Source organism: Trachymyrmex septentrionalis, unplaced genomic scaffold (assembly GCF_001594115.1).
Source record: "Trachymyrmex septentrionalis isolate Tsep2-gDNA-1 unplaced genomic scaffold, Tsep1.0 scaffold3, whole genome shotgun sequence".
NCBI classification, from domain to species: domain Eukaryota; kingdom Metazoa; phylum Arthropoda; class Insecta; order Hymenoptera; family Formicidae; genus Trachymyrmex; species Trachymyrmex septentrionalis.
The window spans coordinates 310,596-330,185 of record NW_017305462.1 but is presented as its reverse complement, the minus strand read 5'-3'; the positions used below and the strand labels follow the sequence as shown (position 1 = coordinate 330,185).

The 19,590-nt window shown below is 35.3% G+C and overlaps 1 protein-coding gene across 1 annotated transcript in view; it reads left to right on the top strand.

Moving 5' to 3' along the window:
* Positions 1 to 19,590, top strand: part of LOC108749544 — a 155,597-nt gene that overhangs the window by 100,871 nt on the left and 35,136 nt on the right. The window contains exon 3 of the mRNA XM_018488306.1: positions 1,198 to 1,440. Coding sequence (XP_018343808.1) covers positions 1,198 to 1,440 — 243 coding nt within the window. The remainder of the gene's footprint in view (positions 1 to 1,197; positions 1,441 to 19,590) is intronic.

The following is a 19,590-nucleotide window of genomic DNA, read 5'->3' as shown; positions in this document are numbered from 1 at the left end:
AAATTATTTTGTAATGATCAAATAGTAAGATGTTGAAAAACAAATATAAACTATTTTAGTTGTAGCTTACTTTTAATAAAGAAATATTAAATATAAACCGTTTCGTCAGAGTTAAGTTGTAATTAAATGTCCACATACATAGTAATAGCAAGTCAAGCTAAGCTTTCTTCAAATATTGGTTCGTAAGAGAAGCCATGGCTTAACCTTTCCAAATTCCAAAGAATTCCAGTATTGAATCTTTCCTGTTGCGTGCTGGTTAATGCTAAAGATGCACGTTTCCGGATTTAATTTTCGAAGGAAAAAGACGCGCGAAAGAACTACCTGAAAGCATTTATGTATATCGATACATTTAATTCGACGGAGACGCTAAGCTGGTTGACGCAAAGCCGTCGTTTCATATGCAACGATCTACTACAACGGTATCTCGATAACGTTCGATATTCCTAGGAAACTCAGCTCCGGTCAGTGAGCAAAAGTTTCCTGGCAATTGCATATCCGCGCTTTGAGACTCCCGATACGTCAAAGGATCCAAAACGAGGAGCATGCGCTCGTGGAGCGTCCGTGTATTTCGGGAACAGATATTACTGCCATCGCCGCACATCTCTACCCCTTTGGCTTTCTCCGTCTTTGCTTGACTCGCGCTGCGCGTCCGTCAACTTGCACTGCCACGCGTCGAATTGCATCCGCGTGTGCATCACATCGTGATAACCAAAACGGAATATACATATTAGCGTTCCTTCTCGATATTCGTCTACACGTTTGAATCGGTTCTTCCTTAAGTCTCGTTTCACCTAGCTTGTAAAGATAATTACATTAAAGAGAATCGATAGAAGAATTAAGAAGAATTGTGATTACAAAATTTTAATCAAATAGAATTTTCATCAAAAATGATGTTTAATTGTGTTAAATAAAATTAAATTGAAGTTTAATCGTAATTTGCTTTCAGTTGATATTCGGAGGAATAACGGCGATATTTAGCTTAATTAGAAATGAAGTTACTAGCGTGGCACAAATGGGATCCTTTTTCAAAAATACGTTAAATGCTTTTATAATAACAATTCGGTTAAATAGTTTATTTCTTCTAAAATACTTTTCCTGTAATTAAAATATTTATCCTGTAATAGAAATGTCAGTTATTGTATTATACCTTAGCATCACGCCATGAATCTAAAAGCAAGGCTCTTCCTTGTGTTTTAGGAGTCCCTTACGCGGAGCCTCCCGTGGGATCCTTCAGATTTTCTCCGCCACGCTCACCACAACCGTGGAGAGGAGTGAGACAGTCGCAGGAATTCGCTCCAGTTTGCCCGCAAGTCTTGCCAAATCTTCGAGAGGAAGTAAAGCCAGGCAGGTACGAGTACCTGGAGAGACACTTGCCGTACTTGAGGAACCAGAGCGAGGACTGTCTGTATCTCAACATCTATGCTCCTCATCAGGCTGAAGGTAAGGTGCAAATGGTTATAGGAATAGGAGTAGCGTGATACATCTGTCAACCAAGTTTCGAGCAGTTTATTTGCAGAAATTCACATGACTCGTTCATGCTGCAAATGAACTCAATTTCTGATTGGGGCTTCCTCCGGGCAATGGCCTTTCAATGCGCAATTCACCTTTTTAATTCCACCAAGATAATTCCATAAAGAGTAGTATTGCTGTGAAAGTTGTCGGCATTGATATCAAAAACGTAGTCAATCTGTAATACGTCCGGATATGTCAAGAAACTTTAACTAACTCATCCATTTCTGATACGCTATTAAATTAAAGAAATCTAAGAATGCAATCATCGAGGATAGAGAACAGGGGCCCCGAATTAGGTTAAAAAATGTGGTCAAAATCAGGTTTCTAAATTGGTATTGGTAGTGCTCGGTAGGCGATGGTCGAATCGCAAAACTCTCATATACACTTACGCACACTAAAGACAGAGACGTTATTCTTTGACATCATACTCTGATAGTAGCAGGAAAAGGTAAATTGTCGTTAAAACTGCATGAAGAATGGAGCATTCTTCATGTAAAATTGGTATGACCTACCAAAACTGCGAGAACAGTGTCGTGGAACGAAAGCGACATCTCGATGGAGTCTAATTCAGATGACCACTTTTGACCACGCTTTTTGACGTCCATGGGTGCTTTCCAATTGCTTACACATTTTAAGGAATGCACAAAGCGTATCATTGTGTACGATTCAATTGGAGCAGAATGTGTGCACTGTGCATGGTTGAGATTCGTTTCGGATAAAGTTAGATTAAATGTAGCTTTTTCCGCCTGTATTGAATAAAAAAATATATGTGCCGGCCATTCAACGTTTTCAAACCTCATTTATAGCCGCTGCCTTGTGCACGAGAGTGTCTAGGGATATTGCAATTGGAAAGCACCCCATAAGTTCGACCTCCTATTTTCTACACTTCATGATGTACATGTATACATATATGTATAGTTTAGCGTGGACGATCCTCATATTTAAAGTCGAGAATAATTCTTTAATACTGCGGGTAAAGTAATTCTTCGAGAGAATGAAAATATCTGGCATTGAATGGAAACTTTCCTCGGATTTTCCTGGCTACAGCAAACGAAACATGAAGTATCACTAGGAAAAAAAGAGGGATTGGATCGACCGTTCCATCTCGCGCGGGCTCGCGATTATGCGGGTGCATTCGGCTCTGCAACGAGCTTTTCCACACGGTCAACTGTGTAAAACAGCTGCCATCGATTTACGGGGCCGGCCGGTGCGGCGTCATGGTGGAAGGAACGGCAGGTTCAGTTTTCGCGTGCGCGTTATAAATTCATTCGCTGCGTCCGTATATAGTATATTCATTTCGCCGCGACCGGTCGGCCGGTCGCCCCCTCGATGCGCGTATTCACCATTTTACAATACTGTTGGCCTGAGTGGGTTAAAACGCGCGTCGCCGGGCTATTTACGAGCGTATGGAAATATCTGCAAGAATTCCAAATCGAATTGACCGGCGGGACTTTCGGCATAGCTACTATGAGGTATCGCTCACAAAACCGCATCATCCTGCCGCGTCAGCGCGTCTGTTTCACGCTGCGATGCGTCCGCCATGAGCCGAAAATTTTTTCCCATTGCATTTCCACGATGCAACATGAGAGAGAGAGAGAGAGAGAGAGAGAGAGAGAGAGAGAGAGAGAGTGAGAGAGAGAGAGGGAGAGAGATTCAAAATCCTATCTTCCGGATCGATTTCAGTATTTCCCTACGTTTCATGTTGATTATTGAAACCGATAAAAAAAAAATTATGGGAAATATTATAATATATAGAAAAATGAGAATAGAGAAACCTTAGGCACCTGAAGGAAAAATTAAATAAAGCCGACGATTATCAATAATTAACTTAATTAATTAATAAAAGTCAGTCTTCATTTAAAAGATACTGCAGCTATTTGGTTTTAAATTACAATAATTAACATTTATACATTATGAATATAATTTAATTTTAAACAAATAACAATCTTTGAATAAAGATTTATTTAATTGATAAATAAACATTGGCTTTATTTAACTTTTGCTTAGGTATTCGCAATACTTCCATTCTCCCTTATTACTAATTATTCCTTTTTTTTCATAAGATAAAAATAGCTTTTAAATTTCTTATAATCTAAATAGTTCGAGGAATTAATATTTAATATATTATTGTAATTAATATATTGTTATGATTTTGGATTTCTTATGTGTTTAAGGATTTATCCTATATTATGTGCATAGTTTTTACAGAAAGTTGGACTAAAATTAAAAATTTTAATTTTCTATATAAAAATAAATGTTATATACATATAAAACAGTTCACAAAATAAGATCAATATTTAATAATAAATTTATATAGTTTAAATAAAAATTTTCTCATTTTATTTTAATTATTTTGTAAAAACATATTTCTTATTGAAATAATTTTTATTCAGGTTTTAAATCATTGTGAAACTTTTTGTATTACTTTTAAATATAATATGGAAAAATTCGTAATTTTCTATTTGGTTAAATATTACATTTACTATTTTTTTAATTTAACTTTTGTATTAAAATATTCTATATATCATCTATATACATAATCTGGTCTGAACATGATGTAACTCTCTCGGTTATAAACTAACTTCTTCAAGAATGTGACATATCTTCTTTATCCATGTTCTCTTTCCAATGTGGAAATAGGTTAATCTTTTTATCACTGTTTGAGAAGAGCACTTCGTATCTCTTCAGATAAACACGATAAGTAGCACTAGATTTTCTCAACGTTTTCTTAGTAGATAGGCATTAACCTGTTAAAATAAACTTAGTTCATGAATACCGTAATTACGCAATTGCGATAGTCTTGCTATCTTGAGAAATGAAATTTTTGAATTACCTATCTTAAAAAATAAATTAAACAATATCACATTTTTAGTACATATTTAATATATATTTTGCGTTGCAAATTTCTTGAAACTTTATAGAAGCTTTGCATTTTAGTAAGTGTTAAAATTTATTAACTTGACAAATTCTAAATTAAAATGTTAAAGCTTTTTATAAACGAGCAATTGTAGTTAACTAATAAAATTCGTCTTTAATTATATACGTATAACGCTATAAAACGTTTTGACTTACAAAGTATTCATCAGTGATAATAAAGAACACGTATATTAACCCCTTACAATATCAACAAACTTACATATGATCCATAATAAAAATTATCGCTCTAAGCTAATCTTATATACTTATTCCTGCGTTAAGATATTACGGATCGAAATAGATATCTAGTCTGAAGTTTGAAAATCTATAATTGTAAAATTGTGTTTAAGACGTTTTTCTTCGGTTGTTATCGAGAATCAATTCAGTCAATATTTTCATAAAAAAATGATAGTTCGATCGAAGATTTCCTCAACGACTATCCTACTATGTTCTGTACAATAAAATGTCAATTTATGATTAAATAATTACTATAATTAATTCAATAGCGATGAGAAGTTATTTTTCCACTTACGTTAATTTATATGGAATAATCAATTGAATCAAAATCAAAAATTGTGTCATCGTGTATAATAAAATGCTATTGACAAATTCTTTTTCATTTTCAGTAAACAAAAATATTATAGTAATAATTATGTTTTCTAACACAGAATAAATGCATAGGTATTCACATATTAATCAAAACAACGCGACCCGTCATCACGCTTATTCTCTCAGGCAAATGCTGGTTGAAAATTCAATTAGATATTTTAATTTTATTTCTATTTTGACAAGCTTAACTCATTAACGTTACGAATACGTAACTTAATACATTAAGGGAGAAGTTGCGAATACGAAATTACTATTACGGGTCGTGGAGTTAGCCTTCTGCGAAAGATATATCGGATTTGGAATAAAACGTGCGTTGATGACTGCCCCATCTCGGTGGAACTCAGCTTTGGGGTTGAGTGAAGCTGGAGTGGAAAACGTGTGCACGAGTGCTACTTGAGAAAGTCGCCAGAGCTAACACGGCCTTTGTACCGCCTTGTCGTTCTATGGTTCCAACGAGACCAATTTCTCTTCCATCGTGCTTTATCCAAGGAAGGAAAGAGCATGAAAGGAGAGGAGGAAGTAGGAGGGTGCACGTACTTGCAGTACTTTGTGCTTAGTGCCCCATCAAAATACGTATAATTATATCGACGATGCATTCATATACCTACATGTACTTTACTACCGAAAGTGAAGTGATTCTCGCTTGTTAATTTTACCTTAAGCCGCTCTTCTCTCCTCTCTCTCTCTCTCTCTCTCTCTCTCTCTCTCTCTCTCTGCGTGCTATTCACGAATGTACTTTACATATAATCACGCTATTATTAAGTTGAAATTAAACTATTTTATTATTGAGATAAATAAAAACAAAGTAGGGGAAACCGGAGCAAGTTGTCACAATTTTTGATTAGCAATTTTTTCTTTAAATTAATGAATACCTATGCATTGCTTCAAGTAAATTTTTACCTAGATAGTCAATTTTTTTTCTAATTTGTATCTATGTCTTTAAATACTGAAAATTAAGATTTTCTATCAGTAGGTAAATTGTAATAACTTATCCCACTGTGGAGGAAATTGTTACGTTTATAATATTATTTGAAATATATATATATATATACAAGCAAATTCAAGATTACATTGTAATCAAACACGAAATACTTGACAGGAATATTTATTTTATAATATGAAATTAAAAAAAAATATATTTTACAAACATTTTTTTTTATTAGTTGTTAAAGTTAAGATTGGAAAATCATAAAATAATATTACACGCATTTGCTGCTTTTCTCACAGGTGGCCATCTTTAACTTTCTTTGCTAATGTCGCATACGTTTCTACATAGATGCTCTGTTTGTCTTTTTTTATAAGATTGCACCGTTCCACAGACTTTTATAACTAAATTGCTGACTCAATATAATAGAAAGAGATGAATCTCCGAGCTGTCCTTGTTTCAGTTTACATATGCGTATATATACGTCCTATCTGTGAATATTGCATAAATTTATGTAAAAATACTAACGTTATTATTCGTGTGATTTATACATGTAAAAGTGAGTGAACACAAAGATGGCGCTGCCCAGTGCTGTTTTCAAGCATGGAGACGAAGTCGACAGTCTATTTATAGAAGTCTGTGAATCATTCTGTAGTAAAAAAGAAATTGTTTTCAATGAGGTAAGTTGTTACACTATACAACCTGCCCCGATCAAAGTGTAACAACTTGCTCCAACCTTCCACTTTCAATTCGAACAAAATATGTTATTATAGTCAAATGTATATAAAAGAAATATACAAAAGGATAATCACACACCTGTAACTTATATATACATAATATACAATAACACAAGCAATTTATACAATGAAATATTTATTTTTAATAGTGAAAATGAAGAAAATATACATAGCGTCTTCTAGAGTTTAAATATGGCGATTAAACTAAGTGAAGTTGTAGAATATCATAAGAATCACATATGAAAATTCATAAAAATGTGCTACCACCTATGGCAACTAAAAAAACTGACTGTAACAACTTATCCCGTGTAACAACTTATGCTCCGGTCTCCCCTAATTAATCAATTTGATCGTCATAAAATACGAAAAGAACAATTTTGCTGAATTACAATATTTAAAGATTTAGGTATATAAATTGTTTAAATTAAAACTGAAATAATTGAAAAACTAAATTAATTTTATGTCGCTTGTCTGCGTAATTACATATTTTTGAGAGTATAAATATTGCTAAAAATGCGTAAGTAAATACAAAAATTATTCATTCTGTGAACTCGTCTCCCAGAGGAATGAATCGTTAGAAGGAATTCTTATGATGTCTCTTTGAATCTTAATTAATGGAAAAAAACATAGCCATCCTCTGAAACGATGAGTAATGTTTAATTCCTTTAGAGAGGGTTGCTTTCCGTCTAAGTCTAAATTTCAACGTAGATCAAATGTCAATTCGATAGTGAATTTATTATTCTCTGTTTCATCATGTAAAGATAATCCTTGATTCTTCAAACTCTTGCTTCCTTGCGATTCTGATCCTCTTTGGATTGTCTCCTCGCAGATTTGAATATCGAGGTGAGAAAGCTAGCATTTGAGATTCTCCTTACGGTCGACGCATATTCGGTACGTCGCCATATTGCTTCCCTCCGCCTCTGTAAATCTCGTCCTCGGGCGAGATTTATTCGACTGTGCACCGTAGATCGAGCATTAATGAATTTTCCGATATTTTACAGCGCCGCAGGGGTTACGATCGCTGAAAGCCAACTCCCTCCCTTACTGCTTCGTATTTTTCGCCTTCATTTTTATCCTTTCCCACTCAAATACACATACTGTATCACTCTCATGTATATCCATGAGTAGTAGAGTCCTAAAAAATAAAGAATAAAGTGTGATTTATATTACGGAATTAAATGTTAAATCATACATAAATTGTTATTTAATCATCGTAATGTAGCACACACAAAATAACTATACGGGAAAATGTTAAAAAACTTTTTGTTTAATGTAAAATTTAATTATATAATTTATTTTATTCCCAAATCGACCATTTCTTTGAGTGCTGTCTGTTATAATGACATATATACATATTTTTTAAATTAAAACATTATGCAGTAAAAGAAGTAATATGTTAAATCGCATTATGATTATTGAAAATATGTATTGTCCGTTTCACAGACATAATAAATATTATTCTTGAAAAAAAAATATTAATTGTAACATACTCGAAGTGTGTTTTAATGGTTAAGAGAGCGAACACACATACACACATATCTTACACAAAGTAAACCCTTTAACCTGCAACAAGATTTATTCGCAGTCGCAGCACATCTTTCATCGTCTGACCACGATTTTTCGCCGCGCATGTTCGCCGGCCGAAATGTACCAGGAATAAGTTTTGTTTACCAACCGCGCCGCGAGCGATTTCAAATTAAAACGTCGGAGCGGCCGCGTGGGGCCGATTTTTCTGCCTCTCACAGTTAAGGTTCCATAAATTCGGAATAACGGTGGTTCTTCGATGATGCCGCTCGGCGCTTATGAAGGCCAAGGAGGAGGGAAAATCAATGAGAGATGATCAGCATCATCAGTATCAGGAACATTGAAAGACGATGAATATTTTGTCGTAAATTAATCGAAATTGGATTTATTAAAATTGAAAATCATACATACTATTTTAAAAAATTAAGGGACCATCTACCTCCAAAAATAGGCAATTTTCAAGAAAGTCTTTATTAAATCTTTATCAAAAGTAATTGTAATAAGATCATACATATATAGTTACATCCTTAATGTAAACGCAATTTTCTGATAATACATTTGCTGTTCTATCGGTAACAAAAAAGTAAGTGTTTAGAGAATAACTTAATATTCAATTATTTATTAAGGCTAAATGTCTTACATTTTGTCAGAATTACACATCAGAAATATTTCGTAAATCTGGGAATTCAAGATTTTTATTTTCATTGATCGAGAGTTCGCGTAGCTGAGCTTTCGAATGTGAGAAACCTGCAGAATTTCAAGCTCGCCGAAAACATCTAACAAAGGATGGCAGGAGCTCTTAATCGGTTGAAAGGAGTCGGTGACCGCTTACACGGTACGGTTTCCTTTAAAACTTCTTAGTTGGATTTCCTTTTTTTCATGAAACTTTGATGAAAGAGACGCTATCAGCGAAATGAAACACGTTAAGCTTATTTTATCATCCTGTTTAGCTCCGATGACGCTAGACATTCTTTGATGTACTTATCATTTTTATTGAAGTTTCGAAGCCTGATTAATGAAAATAATTTGTCAATACATCGTTGCTTCATTAGGAAACTTTGATAAACAAGATTCCGAGATCCTGGGAAAAACATTTATCAGTGACAATCTACGTTTGGGAAAAAAGTTCAGATCACCGGGAAGTTCGATCTGTTCGCAACGTTACGAGCAACGCTCCAAAGAAATTGGCTTTGTTACGTCAGAAAGCGAAACCGTGCGTTTTCGTCAGTTTCGTGTTCTAGAGTTTCGCGAAATACATGTTCGTCCTCAAAGGCTGCGTCTAATGGCTCGTGTCGCAAAAGTTGCCCCAGTCAGTTTCTCTTCGTCTCTTTATTGCTACTTCCGTTTAACCGGCATCGCATCACATACATCATTTATTTATATTGGGTAGAAAGACGGATAAGTTTTCGAAATGCATAGAAATTTCAAGATGTATCAATTCTTTATAGGATAAGAAATTTAACAACGAGGAATAAGAAATACATAATCCATGCAGCGCAGAAACTTGCAACAATATTGCTACGACGTTTGTAATATTACTGGAAACATTGCCGGAATGATCTGTATGCGGATGATAACTGTAAAAATCATGAAACAACAATTTCAGATCAGTTAAATGATAATTACTTTTGTTTTCAAAATCCTTTGATTATAAACATCTCAAAGAGCGTAATAGGAATCCATAAATCCTTCCTTGGAGATATCTTGAATTCAGAAACTCTTCAGGATTGGCTTATTCGAATTCCGTGGCCCTTAGAAACTACATTTCTTGGATGTTAACTGCATCGAATACTGGATGTCTTGCATCTAAAGTGTCTTGGATTCTTACAGATGCTTACAGTTCTACGCTAATTCTCCCCAGAAAATTTAATTCAAAGGTATAAGCTGAACTCACTGAACCGTTTTAATGTAAGTCATTAATATCCATTATCCGCTCTTACTATTTTCGTCGTCTCAAAGACTTAAAAACCACGTAAACAGACCAACGGCAGTCGACAGCTCCTTCAATACACAGGAAACAAAGATCCGACTTACCGGCAACAACAATGACGAGAAGCAGCGGAAAGTATCGTCTGAAGCGAAAGTTGCAGCCGTCGCAACGAGCATGCCGTTTATTTCAAGTTCTTTCAAACTGTACGCTGAAAGGAAACGGCGACCGCGCGAGTTGAAAGAGCGCTAGACGATGGAGGGGAGATATAAAGGAAGTAGAAAGAAAAGGAAGGTCGACCAAAAGAACGAGAAAGAGCGAAAGAGAGAAGGAGCGAGGGGGTATCGCGCTGAAAATAGAGGAAAGCGAAGAAATGGTGGTTGCTCCAAACCATTAGACAAATTTTATATATAGCATTAGAAAACTCGTTTGTTTTTGCCACACGTTGGTTATTGCTTTTCACCCCAGAGCAATAATCGACGTTTCAACACTGCGAAACGAAAACGTAATTTTTTTTCTTCTTTTTCATACGCGATAATTGAACAACTATCATCGTCGGGCGAAGAAAGTTCTCTCGCAGAAACAAATAATTCTTTCTAGTCGTTTCATTGTTCCTAAAGAAACTTTTTATATCTAAGCAATAAATGTAAAAAACTATCTCACAACTACACAACTTGTGCGTCGATTCTTCATGCCTGCCTTTATGCCTGAAAGTAAACCTACAATCTCAATGATAATAATTAATCGTAACTGGGTCCGATCATTCAATGAGTTTCCTTTTTCTCTTTAGCTTTGCAAGTTCTATAAATTCTTAATCTCTGAAGTGAACGGGATAAATTTAAGAGCCAATTGGGAATTCGCAACAGGTAATCCACAAATCCTAACTTAGCACATCGATTCGTGTGACCCGGGTGTAATATAATAGAATCTTGGCTGAGTAGTTCATTAACACATGGATCACGTTCGATTCCTCGCGTGATACCTGGACAACGTGGAACCGCCGCTAAACATAATCGGCTGAATAGACGGATATTCATGCGGGTTCGCCGGAAGGTTCTTGAACGAGGTTCTAAGGGATGGGGCGGCATGATTCGAGACTTACATAATGATGAACCGAAATCCGTGGCATGCACGGCCGATATGTTACTGTCCGCTTCGATGGCGTCTGGCCACAAGTAGGACTGGGGATGAGCAAGTGGCGTATGGCGTATCGCTTTCCACCCATATTAAGTGGCTAACTCGCGGCCTTCAGGATGCAGTAAGGCATTTGCGAGTGACTTCGTTGGATGCTCACGAGAGGACTCGGCAGCGGGTGGAAAGTCCTGACTCGATTACTGTCGACTGTTAATATCGGAAGTCCACTCCGTCCGCAATCTCGCTTTTGAGGAAGAACTCACGGAACGAGATGAAGAAAAAGAAACGGCAAACAAATTTGTTGTATTTTGGACGGAATTCACTAAATGCACTAAGAGAACTTTACGAAGCGATAGACTTCGCTAGCTTGAAAGAGGAAGCTAGTCGATGTGAAGAGAAAATGGTTCAAAATTGAAATCATCTACGAAAGACAACCCTGTCGATTTTTCTTTGTATATCCGGCAAACCATTCAGAATATAAAAGATGTTTTATTACATAATATCTTTTACGTAACTTCGATAACAAGAGCAGCAAAAAATGGAATCTGTACTTGTAATAAGAATGATAATATTATACTCTGTTTTGAAATGATTATTGCAATGGCTAGATTTATAGTTGTTCAACTTCTACCAGAAGTGATGGAGTTCGCTAGAAGTTTGATATCAATGAAACTTAATTGGAACGATTGCAATGATTTTGCTTGTTAGAGGTATTAGAGCATTTAATTGGACGAGTTTCTAGGAACGGCTGCAGTCGTTTATGACTCTAATAAATGGAAGCGATTTGTTGGCGATAATCACGGATTACAGAAAAAACTTCATGGGCCACCGCGTTATTTGTCAAGATTTACTTCTGTATCGTTTGTTGTTCGCTAATGTTTATCGCATGCTATTAATCTAAAATTAACGTTAATAACGAAACGTTAATAACGCGTTAATAATTCGTTTCAACTGAAAAATTTCATTTCCTCTTAAGTTTAAATTAGATTTCGATTTTTACGCATTTCTAAGATTTTAGATATAATATTTTCCTTTTTAACGCTATTTTTACATTATTTTACAGTATTCCGTTCGTTTCTTTTTCACGCTACTTCCATGTTATCTCTAACTTTTTGCTTGCACTGTTTTCATTTGCGTTCTACAATCATTTTATGCGTGTTTATTGAAACAGATGACTCTCGCAAAGAAACGCAGCTTCATCGATCTTCTCGAAGCGATGGTTCGTTCGCGGGGGAAACGTCTTCGACTATTTCCGTACGTTTGCACGGGCACGAAAACACGAAGCTACCACCGCCTTCCTCCCGTTCATGCATCGGTGAGACAAATCGATGCTTCATGAATTTACAGCGGATGAGTCGCTCGGTCGTTTCATGAAATAGCGCGTTACAAACCGATCCCCCCCCATTGATTCGCTGCGATTTGTAAACCATCGGTCGCTTCGCTCCCTTGCTCTCGACCTCACCCCCTTTTCATCCCTGCAAGAAAACGCAGCTGTGCTAAGTTTTCGTCCAACAAAATAAGCGAAGCAATTGTAGCACGAGATGTCCTGGGCGGAGTCGCTTTCTCCCTAAAATAGATTTCTGTGAATCGCTAATATGCTGAGAAAGATTTAATGGAATTCTCCGACTTTAGAAGAGAGTTCGCAAAATGCCGCGATGTCCCGAAAGATGTATTACGCTACTAACAATAAGAAGTACGCCAGCAATTTGTAGTCGCCTTTTCTTGCGGGGCACTTATTCTAAATTCAAATATTAATCTAAACTGAGCTCTTGAGATAATAAACGAACAATTATTCGAAATTTCCAGGCGATTGAGAGCAATAATAGCGCGGTAATTGGTGCGTTTGGTATTAACAATAATACATTTCAACTCTTATATTACAAATCGATCGAACGTTTCAGCTTCATTCGAGCCATCTTCAGTGATGAAGTAATTACATGTGATGTATTTAATGAAAGAATGCAGCAATCAATATAATGTCTACCATTCGAAATTTAAGAGACGTAACTGTCAAAAATGATCGCTAAAGGAGAATAAAGAATTAGCGCAAAACCATTGTGAAGATGAAAGTGAATCTTGAAAAGACTTACCTATTACACTTCTCGACTGCATATTGGAAGACATTATAATAATAGAACGTAAATTCAGAAATCAATCTCATTCGATATTGTTATGTATTTGCATATCGAATAACGTTCGAAAAATGAGCATTAAAACATGACATTGAGTATAAAGGAGAGTCATAGAATAAAATAAACATTTAGAAACATATAATAGTCTACGTCATATAGATATTCAAAAGTCGTGGATTGAAAAATTATAATGACGTACTGTATTTTTTTTTGACTAGTCAAACAATTTCAATTTTTATCAGTACATTAATATTTAAGTCAAACTATATTTTATTTATTTTAGTAAAAAACTTTTTAGTGATAAAGTAACGTGATTCCCAAACTTGTTAAGAATGTTTAAATAAGCATGGTGTAAAAATTCAGTTTTGTGTATTTAAATCATTTTCTTGTAGCTTAATATTAAACATATCCGACACTAATCTTTTCCCCAAATATCTTTCGTCATCTAATATTTTGGTGTCATCAAAATCAAATTCGTGTTTGAATTGTTATCTTCCGAGATAACTGATAGATTTCCAGTTTTTTCTGTCATTTCGATTTCCTTGATCTTAGTCAATTCAACTTTTGCCAGTCCTACATAAGAGGCGTTGCAATTTTTACAACTAATCTTTAATGTAAACTACATTTCCCTTTGAATCATGTTCTAGTGAATCTTTTTGAGTTTTAATAATCCCATCAAGTTTATTTAGGTTGAAGAAAGATAATTTGATATTAAGATTTTTTAGTGATGTTCTTAAATTTTTTATAAATTACATGAAATTTAACCATCAACATCACATGTAATTACTTCATCGCTGAAGATGGTTCGAATGGAGCTAAACCGTTCGATCGATTTGTAATGTAAGAATCGAAGCATACTATTATATTATTAGTATTAAAAGCAATTACTGTACTATTATTGCTCTCAATCGCCCGGAAATTTCTAATTAATGTTATTTATTCTAAACTTGATACAATTAGGCTTTAAGTTTCTTATATAAAGTAAAACTTTTCAACCTAAAATATTAAATTCTTACATTTTTACTACTTTCTGAATAGTTTTATTCTTTTACGTTACATTTACACACGCCTAGAGAAAAATTATGTTTAAATTGAAGAAATCATTTTTTTTGTTGATTTTTTTAAGTTAAAGTAAAAATATCTTTGAAAAAAAAGATAAAAAATTACTTGATTTCAGGAAATGAAGTTTAAATCAAAGAAGAATTTATTTGATTTCAAGAACGTTTAAATCAAAGAAACTTTTCTTTAACCGTATAGTAATGCATCAATTTCTTTGATTTGAACAAATTTGTTGGAATCGAAGAAATTTTTCTTTGGGTGCATCTTCTTTAAAAGTATAATATTATAGAGAGACAAAAAAATATGGCCACAAAATTTTGCGTTTATCAAATTATTATAATCATATGTATTTAAAAAACGAATTCCGGAGTTAACTACATTTTATTGAATAATCGGAAAGTGCACCAAAAGATTTTCATTTGTTAGTGAATTGAAGACAGCTCCATTAGCTGCCTAGGAGAATTTATCCGCGGAAAGATGCGCGGCCATAATGATGCGTTCTTGAAGCGCTTGAAAAGCTTGTGTCAAAGCCGAAAGTGGTAATTTTAAATATGAATTATTATTTTTTTGTATTTATTGAGATATAACTAACACTCCAGATTCTATTTTTTGTAAATATACTAATGATTTGACAAACACGAAACTATGCGGCTAAACTTTTTTCACCCTGTATATCGTTATTATTTTTATTATTTAAAAAAAAATAGGCTATGCGCGAAGATGTACGTCATTTTTTACTTCTTCCTTTCTCTACTTATTAATATTTACGAATGTTACTTATAATAATTCTATATAAACTTTAGATGTCAGTAAGAGAGTCTCGAATATGTTAAAGGATTTATCGCGAGAAACTGATGTTCTTTTGTAGAATTAACGTAACCGATAGGTTACGCGAGTTTTGGCAAGTTCATCTGCATGTTATTTTACCGGCGGCTTTTGCCTTTGACTGACAATAAAGCTAACACTCAGCTTACTGGCATCCCGAAGCCTCTCTTCACGCATCAATATAATGGAAAAGTTATCGGAACGCTTTAGAGCGGATCTTGAAAGTTACGGTAACAAATTCGCGAACGTTAACTCACCGGCTTCCTCTTTAGACGTCCTCAAAATTAATAATGCATGATGATATTATCAGTTTTCATGTTCGGGAAAGAAAAGCTGATAAAAGAAAAATGCTCGCTGATGCTGAAACTACTTAATTTTGAATTGATATTATATTATCTGATCTCGTACGTTCATGGTTTTGGAAGCATTTGTACATAATTCCAAATTACTCTTGTAATTGTACAATTATTGAAGGAAAATAGGTTTTGAAATTGCTCTCGAATTGATTTCGAATACTAAATTAAAATATAGATTTTACTAGAACTTCAAAAGTGCAGGTTGGCTTATTATTAATTGTCAGATATCATACTGCTTATTTTATAAGGATCATTTTATCCGATTAACTTTACATGATTTGGCTTGCGTAAATCATTTTATGCGAGCATTATTGAAGAGCATTTCGAAGCGATGAATATGGAATATTGATGTTGGAATTAGCAAGCTCTTTTGCAACCTAATTAATGTGGTGTCTGTTTACAATACTGACCATATTTAGCGGACATAATATCAACACATTAAAATATGAATATACATGATGATGAACGCGCAACTTTTTTCAACAGCAAATTTCTTTTCAAGATTTCGGATATTCGATTGTCCGCAATAATTTTTCACAATTTCATTAGTAAAGAAAAATGCAGAGACGTTCTTAGCATTTTCCACGGGGTAAGACGGCCGATTCCTAATGAGGTCGGGATAGTTTATCGCGGAAGCACATCAGGAATTATGAATGCGGCCGTAAACGGCAGCCAACGCTTTTCTCGTCGCAAGATGGCCGCAATGGGTATCGTGCAGCGGGCGCAACTCCCATTAAGCATCTCCAAGCTGCAAGTAGACCGGACTAACTGCGCCCCGCTCGACTTCTTACATTCTAATGAATATAAATATCGCCCTCTCGCTTCGTCTGAGCCGTTCTGCCTAGTCTCTCGCACCCTGTATAATTGTTTCCGTGGGAGCGTCTAGACTCCCGGATAAAGTTCCTATTATTTTACTAACAGTGCATCCCCCATCGCATCTCCGCCGGCGTCTCTAACAATCTTTCTCACCTCCCGCCCTTCTCCTCCGCCCTTCTAGCTTCCGTATTCCGCCCTCCGATAGCGGTCGAGAGCTCCGCTCGAAGTAAACTCTCTCTCCGCTCGATAAAATCTTCCGCGGCTCCACAAATTTTATTTATCGCATTCTAGAAGTGTTTGTTTAATACGTATGTACGTTCGAAAACGTATCGTTCGCCGAGAATCGATACGCGCTCTGCGCGCCTGCCACGCCCCCACGTTTATTTTGACGAAATTCCTGTGAGCGGAACACATTGTGTTCTCCAGTGGTTACACCGTGGCCAAAATCTGGGGAAAGATCGCCGAGTCTAATGGGAATTCATTGGATCCCATTATGGATTCTTGTCGACTGTATTGGAAATTTTATCTCACCGTGAATTTTTTGTGACATTTCTATCTTACTTTGGAATCTTGGCGTAATTTTCACTGCGATTTCTAGAATTTCTGCATCTTGCAAAATTCTTAATTTGTAGAGATTTTTATTTGACTTGACACTTACTCTTTGAATCATTAATACGTTAATTTCAGATTTTCGTTGTTACATATAAATATTTTTATACATGTAAATTCTCTGTATTTTAATTAATGGCTTCTCAATTTTAATTATTGAACTTTCCCTCTTGCACAAGCATACGTGCAGCAAATAAGAACACTGAGTTGTTGCGAATGTAATTATGCCACTATATTTTTATTATACAGCAATCAATATTGAAATATGATATCTGCAATTGCTACAATATTGAATGTCAAATGTGAATAGCCGCTTTTAAGTGACAGCAAGCTAACGGCGGCGTTAATTTTAATCCGATTTTACTCTTTTGTGCCCGATAACGTAGCGGAGTTCATATATTTCATTCCTTGTAGGAGCCAGCGACAGCCGGCATGTTATTAAAATATTTATTTTCCAGTCGGAAATAGCTGTTTAACGCAAACATAATTCACTGATGTTTGCGTTATGCACGGATGCGGGTGCGTTCGTAGACCATCGTTGATCTCAGTGTATTATCTTCAATTAGCTGATGGAAGTGATACAAACCCCTTTTTAGTTGACCATGGTTTAAACTTCACTTAACCCGCGTTAAATTACGCATTTCAATGTAGATTGTAAACGACGTCCGTCTTAATCTTTCGAGTGAGTCTCTTCGCTAGGATTACACGCCAGGATTGCAGGGATTGTTAGAGAGAGACCAGGATTCAGTAGACGAAAATTACAGGCAACGAGGTAGATGAAAATACGGAAGCGATGTGCTTCGTAGATCGCTTTAAGCGGTATTATAATAGCGTTGTCGTTGAGGTAATTATCGTTTGAGTGCATAGCTCTTAGGAAGATATTAAAATTATCTACTTTGGTATTAGAAAGTTTTTTGATATTGCGCGATTGATACTTGATTTATATACCTAAATGTTCTCACCGTTTATAACTTAAAGACAATAATATCTGTTATTTCTTCAATAGAGAGAAATGGATTATCGAAAATATCTTTCGCGAATTTTAAGCTTTAAAATGTGGAACGTTCGAAATAGAAACTGAAAAAAATTAAGGAATTCTAAAATATACTTAAGAAGAAGGAAGATTAAGGATTAGTTTTCAAACTACATTATGCAAAAAAATTGAGAGATGGTCTATTCTGCCGCTCCAAAAATAGGTAATTTTCAACAGAATTACCTTTAAACAATAAATGAAAACACGGGCAATTAAGAGTCTCAATTCGCAGTATAATTGGAACAATTATATCAACACATATATTTCTCAATATTATTGTACATATATATAACAAATTGAACGTTTCGGTTTAATTCAAGCCATCTGTAGCAGTTTAGTATAATAAAATGTCTCGATGAATAATTCCAAACATCTTGGTAGTCTCGCGTATAATACAACTTCCCTAATACAATTCAAGTAGTCGCAAATCAAAATAATCAAGTGCAGCAAGGGAGTCTCCCAGATTACTAAATCTGAAGTATGTAACCGTCATTTAGCTGTTAGACTAAGTGCAAACTACTGTACTCCATAACTGCACAATGAAATATTATAAATTAAATGACGATCGGCAAAAAGGATATCACAACGCCAAGCATCTTTAGCGACATATTTACAGTGTCGAGAATAAACTTTGCCAAAATTGATCAAAATGAGATTTAAAAAAAAAAAACATTCTACAGCTTGAAATTTCTACTTTTCAGATTGATATTTCAGATAACGGTCTGATTGATTTTTTACGAAGCTACACAGTTATATAAATGGAAATCTGTCAAATCTTCAAATTTTTTACGAGCTTTGCGAAGTTTCATTGACGTGAATTAAAAATCGCACATAAATGCAGTTTCGAAAGGTTGAATCTTTGTACATTTCCTATTTTTGAAGGACAGAATGGGTGATCTTTTAATGTTTTAGTATAGAGTATAAAAACTCCAAAAAGTGTTATGAAAGGTTTTCCACTTCTACCTACGTACACTCAAAGTGTCGACACGACTTTTGAAATGTTTGAAATAAACGCGCATTCACGCATTCGGAAGTATCTTTCATGACATAACAATGAGAGACTTGCTCGCGCGAGTTTAATCGATTGAGATAGTAGGTAATCGTGGCACTCGCGGTGGAGCTTCCGGCATGTAACAGGACATCGTAAGTCCTCTTAACATGACTCGCACAATGGCTGGCAGTAAGGCCGATGTGTTTCCATGACCGGGTCAGTTCCATAATACCACGCGGACGGCGCGGCAAGAGCCGACTGTGGGATGAATGTTACATGTGCATGCCACTCAGCAGATTGCAGCCGACTGAAGTGCAGTCAGATATGCCGCACAACGGTAGTAGCATCATTCTCGAATGGCGTGGACACTAGCGATGACGCTCGTCGAAAATCTAACCTACCCATTGGCGTAGCTGCGATCGAACGATCGTATTTTAAAATACCATTATCGGTGTCTTTTAAGAAAATATGCGAAACGATGTGGA